A 15,761-nucleotide genomic window follows, 5' to 3' on the forward strand; every position below is an offset into this window, starting at 1 on the left:
ACTGGAAGATCCTGCATGTGGGAAGGACTGGAAAATTTTGGTGTAGGTTTTTCTATCAACAACCTTTTCTTAGAGTGCAAACTCCAATTCCTTTGTCTGTCATCCAAGATCTATTATGTACACTCTCCATATTAAACTGCATTTGCCATCTGTCTGCCAATTCCCTTAATTTGCTTCCGCCTCCCTGGCATCTTTTAACGTCTTCCATGAGATTTGCTTTTGTGCCTTCAGCAAATTGGGAGATTGTGCTCTCCAGCCCAAACCATCCGTAGATAGCAAAACAGAAGTGAACCTAGGACTGAACCCTGGCACATGCCACTTCCAATCTGAGCAAGATCCATTAACCTCAATCCTTTGCTTCCTGTCCACCAACTTTCAATCCTTCTGAAGAATAGCGGTACAGACTCGAGACATGAACTGTTTCTCTCTCCGCAGATGTTGCCAGACCTGCTGAGGTTTTCCAGCATTCTCTGTTCTTATTTCAATCCCTGATGCTCTGTTTTACTGCTCCATACACCTACACAGGGGATTTTCACAGTAACTTCATTGAAGTGTTAATGAAAGCCTACTTGTGACACTAATAAATAAACTCAACTAAACTACATTTCGACAACAAGGCTCCTGCGAGTCAGCCAGCTGAATCATTTAGAAATCTACACATATTTAGCGACTGTCAAAGTGAATGGCAAACATTAATAATACTGAAAAAGGAAAGATAATGTAAATCAGTGCCAAGGAAGCAAATCTGACTGAACAATCATTTAAAATATTTGGGTATGCTACTTCTACAGATCCCGTCAATGCTAAATGACAATAGTTAAGGAAATTATCCGTGAAATCACATCCAGATGAGGAGGTTGATTTTTTTTTAAAGAAGGAAAGGTTATAAAATTGTGATGGTTTTGAAGAATAAGCTTGGCACCTGGAGTTATGGGTGGCACAGTGGTTAGCACTGCTGCTTCAGTGCCAGGGACATCAGGTTCTATTCCCAGCCTTGCGTCACTGTCTGTGTGGAGTCTGCACATTTTCCCCGTGTCTGCATGGGTTTCCTCCCACAGTTCGAAAGACCTGTTTGGGGGTTAGGTGGATTGGCCGTGTTAAATTGTCCCTTAGTTTAAGCGGGACTAGCTAGGGTAAATGTGTGGGGTTGCGGGGATAGGGCCTGGTGGGATCGTTGTCAGTGCAGGCTCGATGGGCCGAAAGGCCTCCTCCTGCATTGTCGTGATTCTATCCATTTTAAGGCATCAACTACAACAGGGAGCAACGAACCACCAAAAATGTTAAATGAATTTCAAAAGCAAGTAGAGAAATCTGAGCAAGTGGAAACCAGATTTGTGTGGATTAAATTTTGATCCAAATGAGAGGACAAGGCATTCCAGATTTCCTTCTCTCCATCATTGATGGCCATGTCTATAGCTGCCCAGGCCCTAAATTGTGAGATTTCCTCTTTAAGGCTCTCTGACTCTCAATCTTTTTCCTCCTTTAAGATCTGCCTTAAATCTACCTCTTTCACCATGCTTTTGGTTACCCGTTCTAATTTCTTCTTATGCGCTTGGTATCAAATTGTGGCTGGAATGCCTTACTAAGTTAAAGGCACTACACAAATTCCACCTGTTGTGAATAACTAGAATCATAGGATCCCTACAGTGCAGAAGGAGGCCATTCGGCCCATTGAGCCTGTACCGACAACAATCCCATCCAGGCCCTATACCCATAAACCCACGGATTTACCCTGCAATCCCCCGACACTAAGGGACAATAAAGCATGGCCAATCCACCTGATCCACCAGGACTGTGGGAGGAAACCGCAGCACCCGGAGGAAACCCACAAAGACACGTGGAGAGCATACAAATGCCACACAGCCAGTCAACCGAGGCCGGAATTGAACCCGGGTGTCTGGCGCCCACAAGTCTAACCTACTCAGTTATGAGTCATAGGTGCTGCAAGCTACTAATTTGATTGCAAAGATCCCTAATAATAGAGAGTGGCGCATCATGCAGCTTTGTTGAAGATTCTGCAAGATCTACTCACGGTCCATCCCAGTTTCACAGCAGAACAAATAATACAGGCGTTTACCTTAGTGCTGAAATGTCCATTTCCAAAACTGGGCTTCTCAAGGTTTTTTTTGTGGAGAGGTAGAGGCAGGGCGTGGTCAAGCAGCAAAAACAAATCGGAATATATATATGTGGCTAGTCAAGTATTGGTCAATGATGCAGGATGTCAACTGATGGAGGACTTGACACTGGTAAGACTCTTGATGGTGTTAGAATGAATGCTGATGTTAGACAACTTGAAATTGAAAATGGGAGTCCCCAACTAGCAACTTGATGAGGAAAGCGCAAGACTGCGAGGCATAGAGAACTTGCCCTTAGACAGATCATAGAATCCCTGCAGGAGGCCATTTGTCCATCAATTCTGCATCGACAATAATCCCACCCTATGTCCGATACCCCACATATTTACCCTGCTAATCCCTCTAACATACACATCCCGGGACACTAAAGGGAAATTTGGCATGGCCAATTGACCTAAACTGTACATCTTTGGACTGTGGGAGTGATGCGCGATAAATCACACGGGAGGCTGATGTACCCGGGAAATAAAGGCTTTTATTGCCAACAATAACAGCTACCATATACAATATACAATCCCAGACTAAAGGGTCACCAGGCAGAGCAGTGACCTTTATACCTCTCCCGGAAGGCGGAGCCAACTGGGGTGTACCATAGGACTATATTAACAGGTAGAACAGCCCAACCCTAACCCCAACAGTAACATATCTACAGACTCATAGTGCTGGCCAAACCATGGCTCAGCACTCCTGGTGGTAACCAACAATGGTTCACCACAGGGAGGAAACCTGAGCAGCTGGACAAAACCCACGCAGACACAGGGAGAATGTGCAAACTCCACACAGACAGTGATCCAAGCCGGGGATCGAACCCAGGTCCCTGGAGCTGTGAGGCAACAGTGCTAACCACTGTGCCACCCATAAACACTCATATAGATTACGAACGCAATACTGCAGAACCTCAAGGAAATGTGCCTACTCTCCCTCCTGTTGGATATAATCATTCCTGGGCAATTACAAGGCTCAAACATTATTTGTTACTTGCTAGACCAAGCCACCATGTTTTCTCGGTCATTCTGCATGCAAGCATGCGTTTTCAATTTCCCATTATCTGAGAATTTGCAAATGAAACAGAACATTGTGATCTTCAACAAACATACTCATTTCTGACCTTATGATGGAGGGAAGATCATTGGCGAAGTAGTTGTATATGGTTGGGTCTAGGACCCCACGCAGAATAACAACTGCAGTGATATACTGAAATGGTGGACCTCTAATAGAGTCTTGGGTGTGATTTCATGGCCTCACTCATCCTGAAACCACAAAATCCCGCCTGGAGGAAAACGGACCTTTCCATTGTCTGCCCCTCGCCCACTCCGATTCCTGTGGTGGACAGGGCATTAAAAGTCCGACAATAGAGTCATAAAATTGTACATAACAGAAAATGCCCTTCGCCGATCGAATCTGCACCAACAATAACTCCCACTAAAGTCGTCCTAATCCTATTTTCCTGCACCTTTCCCATATCCTTGAATGTTATGATGTTTCAAGTGCTCATCCAAGTATTTCATAAAGATGGATCTGACCTTGCATAGTCACAGCCAACTTTCTTTGAGCCAAGTATGACTCCACTCACCGGAGAATTTTCCCCTTGGTCTGTATTTGCAGTCAATTTCACTGGGGACCCTTAGTACTACACTCAACCAAATTCTGTTTTATTTCAAAAATTATTCACGCCATGAAAATGGGAGAAATAAGTAAGGCCAGCCACTTAGAAATATGAGAGACTGTCTATTTAATAGTACATTAACTAGCTGTAACATTTGTAAAATGAGATAACCTTATGCAGATCACATAACATTTGTGCAACCTTGTTAAAACAATTTTCAATGCAGGGCCTTTTCTGGGACTTGTACATTCACCGCACAACAGTCTTAATCAATACAACTAAATATTCATATAACTCATGTCACTAACCAGTTTGCAAATCATCAGAATGATGTAATTATTTTTCTACTGAGCAAGATTTTACTTTTATAGTCAGACAAGATTAAACATAGGTAATCATAAATAAAGGAAGTATAGTCTGACAGGTAAGGTCCATTAAGGTTTGAGAATAGAAGTGACAGATTATGCTGTCAGGAGATGATCTGACAATTGAATGATTTAATTTTCAGAGAATTCTAGTTAGCAGTCATTAACCAAGCACCATGAACAGAAACTACCGCTATGCCAGAAGAGACCTGTGTAAATCTTAACTCCTGGCTGCCTTTTATATGGGATTACAACAGAAAGGGTAAAGCCAACAGATTGGCTAAGTATTCCACACCACGTCGAACAGGAGGTAGAAGAATTCTATTGAGCAGTTAGAGGACATTTTATTTTATTCATTTATGGGACATGGGCGTCGCTGGCTGGCCAGCATTTATTGCCCATCCCTAGTTGCCCTTGATCAGAGGGCAGTTGAGAGTCAACCACATTTCTGTGGCTCTGGAGTCACATGTCGGCCAGACCAGGTAAGGATGGCAGATTTCCTTCCCTAAAAGACATTAGTGAACCAGATGGGTTTTTCTGACAATCGACAATGGTTTCATGGTCATCAGTAGATTCTTAATTCCAGGTTTTTTTATTGAATTCAAATTCCACCATCTGCCATGGCGGGATTCGAACCTGGGTCCCCAGAACATTAGCTGAGTTTCTGGATTAATAGTCTATCGATAATACCACTAGGCCATGTCTTTCAAAGACATTTTGCTGTTGTTTATTGAATGGAAATAAAGCAACCCCTTTGCAGAATCATAGATTCATAAACTGTTCAAATCTTACAAGATAAGCAGAGGACATTTGGTTTATCATGCCTTTACTAGCTATAGAACATAGAACAGTACAGCACAGAACAGGCCCTTCGGCCCACGATGTTGTGCCGAGCTTTATCTGAAACCAAGATCAAGCTATCCCACTCCCTATCATCCTGGTGTGCTCCATGTGCCTATCCAATAACCGCTTAAATGTTTCTAAAGTGTCTGACTCCACTATCACTGCAGGCAGTCCATTCCACACCCCAACCACTCTCTGCGTAAAGAACCTACCTCTGATATCCGTCCTGTATCTCCCACCACAAACCCTATAGTTATGCCCCCTTGTAATAGCTCCATCCACCCGAGGAAATAGTCTTTGAACGTTCACTCTATCTATCCCCTTCATCATTTTATACACCTCTATTAAGTCTCCCCTCAGCCTCCTCCGCTCCAGAGAGAACAGCCCTAGCTCCCTCAACCTTTCCTCATATGACCTACCCTCTTAGCAAGAGCTATCCGATTAGTCCCACTTCTCATTATCCTGCTGTTCTTCCTCTCTACAAGTATTTATCCGATTTCCTTTTGTTATTGAGCTGGATTTAATGTAGCCCATCGCACAGGAACCACGGCAACCGGGCCTATGTAGCTATAGGTGAGGCCCTGCATCAGTCTCGCAGTGGAAGCAAGATCTCTCCCAGTTAATTCAGAGGGCAGGAGAGGCTGGCGTGGGGATTCCTAGCTGCTGGTGGCGGGATCTCAATTAGGCTCATTAATGAGCCAATTCACACCATTATCTGTGTGAGGCAGTCTCAATTCAGCAGAGAGTGTTAGGTTCGCTAGCAACCTCCCAGGGTGGCAATGTTAACATGACACTCAGTGCTTGGTCAAGGGACCCAACCCAACATTGGAAAGTGGGGGGAACCCAGGCTTGGGTCACTGTCTGTGCGGAGTCTGCACGTCATCCCCGTGTCTGTGTAGGTTTCCTCTGGGTGCTCCAGTTTCCTCCCACAGTCTGAAAGACGTGCTGCTTTGGTGCATTGGCCATGCTAAATTCTCCCTCAGTGTACCCAAACAGGTGCCGGAGTGTGGCGGCTAGGGGATTTTCACAACAACTTCATTGCAGTGTTAATGTAAGCCTACTTGTGACACCAATAAAATAAACTTTAACTTTAAGATTCCCATCTCGCCTTCACTCACCCTTTGGCCTAGAGTCCCTCGGTGATTCTGGACCTCTGATGGTCGCATGGTTCCTGTTCGCTCTGACCAGCAATGGAGAGTTGCTGGCCTCTGATAGCGGACAGGACTTCTGCCACCGAGGTCCTGAATCCCAGGGGAGGCGGGACACTGGCCAAAGTGCTTGAAGGGAACTGAAATCACTGGGCCTCATGCAATCTTTGAGGGTGCCAACTAAATCCAGCCCACTGAATCTGCCTTCTTTACCATTTCAGGGAATGCATTCCAGAACACTACAACTCGCTGCAGAAAAATATTCTCCTCGTCTCTATAAGCCAAGAGACTGTGCTTTGTCACATTTGCCTTCATGTACTGTCATTGGCAGACTTAAAAATAACATTCAAATAATCAGTATTCTAACACAGATCCTTGCTTGTTAGAACTCATTGACTGAGGATGATTTTCTCTCGCCTAACTGCAAAAGAAGTTCAGATAATTAGCAAGCTTGTTTATCTTATTCTTTACCATGGGGGTGATTTTAATCAAAATGCTTTTTTTGTGAGGGCAAAATATGAGATCAGCACGATTAAACCAATTTCTACTGCTAATGAGACCAGTCAATTATTTAAATTTTAAAGATGTGTGATGAAGGAACAGTTTCAGACGAAAGGAAAGCTGGTTTCCTTTTGTAGACGTCTGAATTTCACCACCGAACAGCTTGATCCTGGAACGATGTTCCAAGACATAATCATTGTGTGTAGTTAGCAATGATCACAGTTCCAGGAATATTTAATAATGGATAACAATTACCTCCTGAAAGTATTTCACAGTCCTCACAAGATTAGTCTCATCTAACATATTTGTGCACCACAGCTACGTTTAAAATGATGAAGAGCTTCAGCAACTGCAACAGCACAGCTGCCTCACAGCGCCAGGGACCTGGGTTCGATTCCCAGCTTGGGTCACTGTCTGTGCAGAGTCTGCATGTTCTCCCCGTGTCTGCATGGGTTTCCTGCGGGTGCTCCGGTTTCCTCCCACATTCTGAAAGATGTGCTGGTTAGGTGCATTGGCCATGCTAAATTCTCCCTCAGTGTACCTGAACAGGCGCCGGAGTGTGGCAACTAGGGGAATTTCACAGTAACTTCACATTGCAGTGTTCATGTAAGCCTTACTTGTGACTAATAAATAAACGTTATTTTACAAGGCACTCCAGTCCCTGCTATGCCCAACAAACATGGAAGGCCTCAATGATATTCATGGACATTGAATGCTCCCTCTCCGGGGACACCTGGCTGTAGGTAGAGGGACAGGTAGTTGGGGTGAATGACCCTCTCAGTCACCTGCTGCCTGTGATGCTGTTGATGGGAAGTTTAGTAAGAAGTTTAACAACACCAGGTTAAAGTCCAACAGGTTTATTGGGTAGCAAAAGCCACACAGGTGTGGCTTTTGCTACCAAATAAACCTGGTGTTGTTAAACTTCTTACTGTGTTTACCCCAGTCCAACGCTGGCATCTCCACATGATGGGAAGTTTAGCTAGGCTCAAGAGGAGGATCACGAGGAGATCCGTCTCTTTTCCCCCTCCGCACTTCAGGAGGATGGGGCTAAATTCTGAGATTTTAGAAGTACAATCTAAGACACTGAACAGTCCATGGACACCACAAGAAGGGCAGCTTTCTTACCTCCATTCAGTATTCCCTTGGCTAAATTTCATGCTCCTCTGCTGGTGGGTTTGAAGGTGAGAGACTTGTTAAACCCAGCAAGGGGGGGGGAGCTGTCTGCTGCCCCCACCGCAATTAGACCCTGGTGGGGGTGACTTTAGGCAGCCCACATGCCAGTGAATCAACTGAGGCACTGATATGCATGATTAATGCCCCCTTAAGGATCTCATCATCCCTCTGCTGCTGGGAATGAACTGGAAATAGGGGAGACCTGCACCAGTTGCCCAACCCAACAGCTTTTCCTGTGCAGGTTGATGGTGGACGGGGGAGGGGTCCCTCCTTAAGAGATCCCATCGAGGACAACCCCCCCCTCCCCGCACCCTGCCCAAAAGATTTTATGCCTCTCTCCCTCTATGGCCTCTCAACCCCAATCCCCTTGCACCACCCCTCCCCCTTCGCTCAGGTCTATCGGTTCTGCATCCAGCAAGATCCCCCATACACCTACTCAAATCACAGTCCAATGCCACATGCCCCATTCCAAAGTATTAGAGAGCGGTTGTCCTCTGGCTGACATCTCTGATTTGGGGACTTCCTGTTCCTCAGAAGCACTTCAGCCAATTACCTGCAGAGCGGCCGGTGTTCCGATTAGCTGGCTCCAGCCCAGTGTTTTAGCCGGCAGAGATGGGGGAATCCAGTGGTTTGTATAATTCAGCCCCGTCTAATATTGCCAATCACCCACCATTACCCGAACTAATCTGCTGCTTAAACTTTCACCCATGTCTTTAGTTACTTCTAGACTTGACTAATGTTCAAGATTCTCATCTTGCCCTCAGTCTTTGTACACTTATCTAGATATTGACCAGTTAAGGGTACACATCTATTTAACAACACTGTGGGCGTACCTTCACTATTTGGACCGCAACAGTTCACAAAGCCTTTATGGAGGGCTGACGTTTCCAGCAATAAAAGTTTATTTTATTTACTTATTAGTCACAAGAAGGCTTACATTAACACTGCAATGAAGTTACTGTGAAAATCCCCTCGTCGCCACACTCCGGAGCCTGTTTGGGTACACGGAGGGAGAATTTAGCATGGCCAATGCCCCTAACCAGCACGTCTTTCGGACTGTAGGAGGAAACCCACGTAGACACGGGGAGAACGTGCAGACTCCACATAGACAGTGACCCAAGCCGGGAATCGAACCTGGGTCCCTGGCCCTGTGAGACAATACTGTGTACTCTGCCACAGTGCTCACATTCCATGAATGAATTTTTAAAAAGCCACCAGTTCGGTCAGCCTCTGTTTGCCTGTTTTTTTTTTCCCAGCACAGAGAATAATTATCCTAATTTTATCCAGAACAGCAACAAAATTATACAGAGATGGAGCCATTGGCTTGCCTTGTTTCAGATCCAGAGAAGATGCGTCCACTCGCTTTTATGGAGACTGGCTGAATAGGGACACAACACATTCCGGAGATGTGTTTTATTCTATGCATATGGTTAAGAAAACCATTTTATTAAACTTTGAAGTTTTAAATAACAAATTAGCACAACAATCTTTGTTTACATTTTCATGTGGAGTGTTGGATATCCCCTGCAGTTGTGTTTGATTGACTTCAGAGATCCATGTTGTACTGATGGGGAACTTTCATTAAATCAGAAAACATTTGGTAATTCCAAGATTTAAATGTATTACGATTTATACTACAGCTGCAGTCAATTTAAGTCAACAAAACGAATCTGAGAAAGAAACTAGTTAATAGCCTCATTATGAACTTTCCTGAAACTAGTTTGGTAAGAAAGTTGTGCAGAATGCTTCAAGAAGAATATTCAGAATCAGTTACCTTAGTCGATCTATTTTTTTCCAAAAATAACCTGAGTTTCCTTAATGCATGCAGCAAAGATACGGCGGGGGGGGCAATTCTCCAAAAAATTGTGTGTTGAATTCGCATGAAAACTTTTTTTTCAGTGGGAATTCAAAGTTAAAGTTTAAAGTTTATTTATTAGACACAAGTAAGGCTTACATTAACACTGCAATGAAGTCGCTATGAAATTCCCCTAGTCGCCACAGTCCAGCACCTGTTCGGGTCAATGCACCTAACCAGTACGTCTTTCAGACAGAGGAAACTGGAGCACCCGGAGGAAACCCATGCAGACATGGGGAGAATGTGCAAACTCCACACAGACAGTGACCCAAGCTAGGAATCGAACCCAGGTCCCTGGTGCTGTGAAGCAGCAGTGCTAACCACTGTGCCACCGTGCCGCCCAGAGAAGAGTCTCCCAAACTCTGTGCACTGCAGAGTGCACCAGCGTGAATCACGCAAAAAAAAAAAAATCAGGGGGCAGGACCTATTCCCGCTGGAGAGGCCGGCAGGATAGCACTGAGCGGGCCACTGTTCTTGTTGCACAGCCACCAGTTAGTTCAGCCTCTGTTTGCCTGTTTTATTTTCTCCACAGAGAATAATTATCCTAATTTTATCCAGAACAGCAACAAAAATATACGGAGTTGAAGCCATTGGCTTGCCTTGTTTCAGATCCAGAGAAGCTGTGTCCACTCGCTTTTATGGAGACTGGCTGAAGAGGGACACAACACATTCTGGAGATGTGTTTTATTCTATGCTTATAGTTAAGTAAAAAAAAGTATTAAATTTTGGGGGGCCTCGATTGTCCCCCTTCACCAGCGGGGTCAGGCCGCCAGCTCCCCATTAGTGGGGAGCTATAGTAATCCCCGCTAGGGTGCACCACTCCTGACAGGGGTGGGGGTGGGGGGGAGGAGATGCTAGTGGGCCAGGAGACTTCAGTCCCGGGCCTGCTAATTATATTTAAAATACCTCAAAATGAAACGTTGCATATATAAATGCGGCTCCACGTCTATTTCTGATGCGGAGCTGACAGCACCCAAAATCCGGCGCTGGGAGACGCGCTCAGAGTCTGGTGCCCAGCGTGAATTACGCTAATCTGGTCCCGCTGCACTAAAAATGGATGGGAGAATTGCCCCCAGGACTCCTTGGCTGGAAAATGGACTTTCTAATGGTTATGTTAAGCAACTCAAAATTATTATTATTTTTTTAATTCATTCGTGGGGCATGGGCATGGGCATCACCAGCTGGGCCAGCACTGATTGCCCATCCCTGAGTTTCACTTGGCCATTTCTGAGGGGCAGTTGAGAGGCAACCACATTGCTGTGGCTCTGGAGTCACATGTCGGCCAGACCAGGTAAAAGGTGGCAGATTTCCTTCCCGAAAGAACATTAGGGAACCAGATGAGTTTTTCCGACAATCGACAATGGTTTCATGGTCATCGGTAGATTCTTAATTCCAGATATTTTTTTATTGAATTCAAATTCTATGATTTCTTTCTATGATTTCTAAATTCCACCATCTGCTGTGACGGGATTCTGGGTCCCCAGAACATTAGCTGAGTTTCTGGATTAATAGCCTAGCGATAATACCACCGGGCCATCCCCTCCCCATAAAAACTAGGAAAGCAGCAGCGCATGTTTCCTGAACATTGTCTGTGTGGAGTTTGCACGTTCTCCCAGTGTCTGCATGGGTTTCCTCCGGGTGCTCTGGTTTCCCCCCCACAGTCTGAAAGACATGCTAGTTAAGTGCATTGACTCAAAAAGGTGCCGGAGTGTGGCGACTAGAGGAATTTCACAGTAACTTCATTGCGGTGTTAATGTAAGCCTTACTTGTGACTAATAAATGAACTTGTCGAAGATTCTTTGAGTTGGATATTTCCATTGGTTCAGTAGATCACTGACCATTCCTATAAATGTGCATTCCTCTAATTCTAGCTTCTTAATTGTTCCATCCATGGTGGCTGCGTTTTCAGCCACCAGGTCCTAAAGCTCTGGAATACCTCCCTAAACCTCGATCAAGACACTCCTTCAAACCTACCTGACCTACCCAAATATCCCATTTTGTGGCTCATCGCTAATTATTATCTGAACTTGCTCCTGTTAAGCTCTTTGGAATATTTTGCCACGTTAATGACGCTATGTAGAGGCAAGCTGTTGTTATCCTTGCACCGAGAATATATTGCTGCTTTGTGTTCCCACTGTGTTTGGTAATTGGAAGAATATAGACTCTTCCAAACCACAGCACAGACTACAACCAACAGACAAATCTATTGAATCTTAAACAGATAAATGCAAAATGCTTAATATAAATTGAGCGTTTACAGTAATTAAAATCATTACTATTCTCAAAATGTCAAAACACTTCTCCTGCGCTAATCCTTGACATTAAATTGACTGTGGAAATATTTTGTTAAGTGGCTCTACAATACCAAGGACCTTTCTGATTAGTTCTAGACCCCTTATTGCTTCAGAATGATTAATGTGCTAAGTCACAGACAACTAAGTAGAACCTTGCAACCTGTATCACTTGGCTATGGATTCACAGGTCTATGAAGAATCATGGCCCTATTCCTCGCTGGATCTGATGCAAGTCATCTATAGAGATACAGCTGACTGCCTGTGTGGAGTTTGCACATTCTCCCCATGTCTGCGTGGGTTTCCTCCCACAATCCAAAGATGTGCCGTTTGGGTTGATAGGAGCAATTTACCATGGCCATAGTGTTAGTGGGATTAGCAGGGTAAATGCGTGGGGTTACGGGGATAGGGCCTGGGTGGGATTGTGGTCAGTGCAGGCCTGATTTACCAAATGGCCTCCTTCTGCACTGTATGGATTCTATGATTCTTGTTATGTATGTTAGGGCGCAGCCCCTTTAATGGAATGTATCCTGTGACCCTGGGGCGTGGAGTGAGCTGGTTGGGAACTGCCCTGTATGGGCAATCAGTAAAGTTTATTTATTAGTCACAAGTAAGGCTTACATTAACACCGCAATGAAGTTACTGTGAAATTCCCCTAGTCGCCACACTCCGGTGCCTATTCGTGCCAATGCACCTAACCTGTATGTCTTTCAGGCTGTGGGAGGAAACCGGAGCACCCGTAGGAAACCCACGCAGACATGGGGAGAAATTCCACAGATAGGTGACCCAAGCTGGGAATCAAACCCAGGTCCCTGGCACTGAGGTAGCAGTACTAACCACAGTGGCAACATGCCACCCCAATCAACATGGATTGTGGGGCAAGTAGACTGTATAAAGATCTCTGTTGTGTGACTTTTGGCTGTGGAGTAGTTCTTCAGGAAACACCTCAGTACTAAGAGAAATAACAAATCTAATTAAATCTATTTCTTAAAAAGACTCCCAGGATGTCAATCACCCAAGGGGATAGTTTGGTGAGATGTTTTGAGCCATTTGATCAGTTGCTAAACGCTTATAAGATATACTGGCACTGGAGGGGGTGCAGAGGAGATTCACTAGGTTGATTCCAGAGTTGAGAGGGTTGGCTTGAGGACAGATTGTGTAGACTGGGGCTATACTCATTGGAATTCAGAAGAATGAGGAGGGATCTTATAGAAACATAAGATTATGAAGGGAATAGACAAGATAGAAGCAGGGAGATTGTTTCCACTGGCAGGTGAAACCAGAACTAGGGGGCATAATCTCAAAATAAGGGAGAGCAGATTTAGGACCGAGTTGAGGAGGAACTTCTTCACACAAAGGGTTGTGAATCTGTGGAATTCCCAGCCCAGTGAAGCAGTTGAGACTACCTCATTGAATGTTTTTAAGGCAAGGATAGATACATTTTTGAACAGTAAAGGAATTAAGGGTTATGGTGAGCGGGTGGGTAAGTGGAGCTGAGTCCACGAAAAGATCAGCCATGATCTTATTGAATGGCGGAGCAGGCTCGAGGGGCCAGATGGCCTACTGCTGTTTCTAGTTCTTGTAGTTCTCCATCCAGGGACAATAGCACCAAACCAACCTACATGTTACGGCAGAAGCAAATTACTGCAAATGTTGAACACTTGAAATAAAAACAGAAAATGCTGGAAATCCTCATTCTCCGTGTCTGTGTGGGTTTCCTCCCACAGTCCGAAAGAAGTGCTGGTTAGGTGCATTGGCCGTGTTATATTCTCCCTCAGTGTACCCGAACAGGCGCCGGAGTGTGGCGACTAGCGGATTTTCACAGTAACTTCATTGCAGTGTTAATGTAAGCCTACTTGTAACACTAATAAATAGACTTTAAATAATTCAGAACAGGTAATCTTGCTTAATTTCGGTTATGAAGGAACTGAATTTTTACATTATGGTCACTTGCAACATTTATAAAACACCAAGGATTCTGGAATGAGCAGTTTACTGCACCGCTAAAGCAATTTGCAACTTAGAGACTCACCCGTTCCTCCTCTTCTCTCAGATCAGGCATAGTGCTGATGCAGAGACTTACTGTGGTGATCGTCACAAAGATAACGGAAAGGCAAGCAAAGAGCTTTCCCGGGATCCCAGAATCGGGATTTTCCACCATGTCCCTGAGCTTCTTCATGCAGTGACCCAGGCGAGTCGTGTCATCAAAGGCACCCTGTGATTCATCAGTAAGTAACACTTCATAATCCCTCTTGAATTCTTCCAGATCCTCCACTTTCTGGTAGAGTTTACGGCGGCAGCACCACTCCAGGTTTTCATCCTCAATGCCCCAGTAAATCAGCTCCTCCTGGAAGGAGAGGGCACACATTTCTCTGAGGAGCCTTAGTTTCCCAGCTGTCAGAAAAGTCATAATAGTTCTGAAGGCACACGGATTGCGGTCAAAGAAAAATTCATTGCGGGTCACGTCATAATCATCGCAGATGTCCATGATTTCATCATAGCTGTGACACGTTTTCAATTTGCCCAGACGTGTTAATGGGATCTGGTCAAGGGTAATCCACGGAATCCTATACTTGATGCCTCCAACGTTGATGATGGCAGACCGAATTCTCTCATTGAGTTGGCTGATGCAACAGACATCCTCGCCTGGTTGAAGCAGTTTGACTTTGTGGTAATAAATTCCCTTCTTGGCGCAGGTCTCCGCACTCCCCACACTGCAAGTGAAGGCCTTGAGCTCCCGTTCGGGTCTGCCCTCGGCCAGCAAAGCCATCGTCATTTCAAAGACTGCTTTGTGGAACTACTCAGTCATTCCACCTCCTCACTGAGAACGATCCACTGAAATATTGTCAGATCTGTAATGAGAAAAGATTGAGTTTAAAGCTAAATATTGTGGACGGAGAAAGAATGGCTGCAACAATAATTTAACAACAACAATGGCAATAGTGGTTTTAACATGGCTATTCTGGCTGAGTGCTAAGCATGCTGGGATTTTTGGGCAACATATAGATTAAAACCAGTCGTAGAGAGGCTCTGGTCTGGGAGCTGTGATCTGAAGCTTTCCAGATAAGGGATGTTGTTTACATTAACCCAAGACACTGCGACTTTGATTTATATGGCTGCTATTTATAGAAACATAGAAAGCTACAGCACAAAACAGGCCCTTCGGCCCTACAAGTTGTGCCGAACATATCCCTACCTTTTAGGCCTACCTATAACCCTCCATCCTATTAAGTCCCATGTACTCATCCAGGAGTCTCTTAAAAGACCCTATTGAGTTTGCCTCCACCACCACTGACGGCAGCCGATTCCACTCGCCCACCACCCTCTGTGAAAAACTTCCCCCTAACATTTCCCCTGTACCTACCCCCCAGCACCTTAAACCTGTGTCCTCTCGTAGCAGCCATTTCCACCCTGGGAAAAAGCCTCTGAGAGTCCACCCGATCTATGCCTCTCAACATCTTATATACCTCTATTAGGTCTCCTCTCATCCAACGTCTCTCCAAAGAGAAAAGACCGAGCTCCCTCAGCCTATCCTCATAAGGCATGCCACTCAATCCAGGCAACATCCTTGTAAATCGCCTCTGCACCTTTTCAATCTTTTCCACATCCTTCCTGTAATGAGGCGAGCAGAACTGAGCACAGTACTCCAAGTGGGGTCTGACGAGGGTCTTATATAGCTATTATGAGACATGTCAAATGAACTAAACATGATGGCATTGTTCAAAAGTAATTTCGTTGGATCTTCGAGCCATGTGCTCGGTTTCTGATTACACTGTTGGCTGGATGACAGGGAATCTTCCAGAAGTGAGTGGAGAATTGTGGATAAAAGACACAGCAGTCCTTT

At 44.9% G+C, this 15,761-nt stretch overlaps 1 protein-coding gene across 1 annotated transcript in view; it reads right to left on the reverse strand.

The window, feature by feature from the left end:
- Positions 1 to 14,687, reverse strand: part of LOC144495502 (voltage-gated potassium channel regulatory subunit KCNG2-like) — a 29,512-nt gene extending 14,825 nt beyond the window's left edge. The window contains exon 1 of the mRNA XM_078215517.1: positions 13,950 to 14,687. Coding sequence (XP_078071643.1) covers positions 13,950 to 14,687 — 738 coding nt within the window. The remainder of the gene's footprint in view (positions 1 to 13,949) is intronic.
- Positions 14,688 to 15,761: the final 1,074 nt, after the last annotated feature.

This window comes from Mustelus asterias, chromosome 7 (genome assembly GCF_964213995.1).
Source record: "Mustelus asterias chromosome 7, sMusAst1.hap1.1, whole genome shotgun sequence".
NCBI lineage: Eukaryota > Metazoa > Chordata > Chondrichthyes > Carcharhiniformes > Triakidae > Mustelus > Mustelus asterias.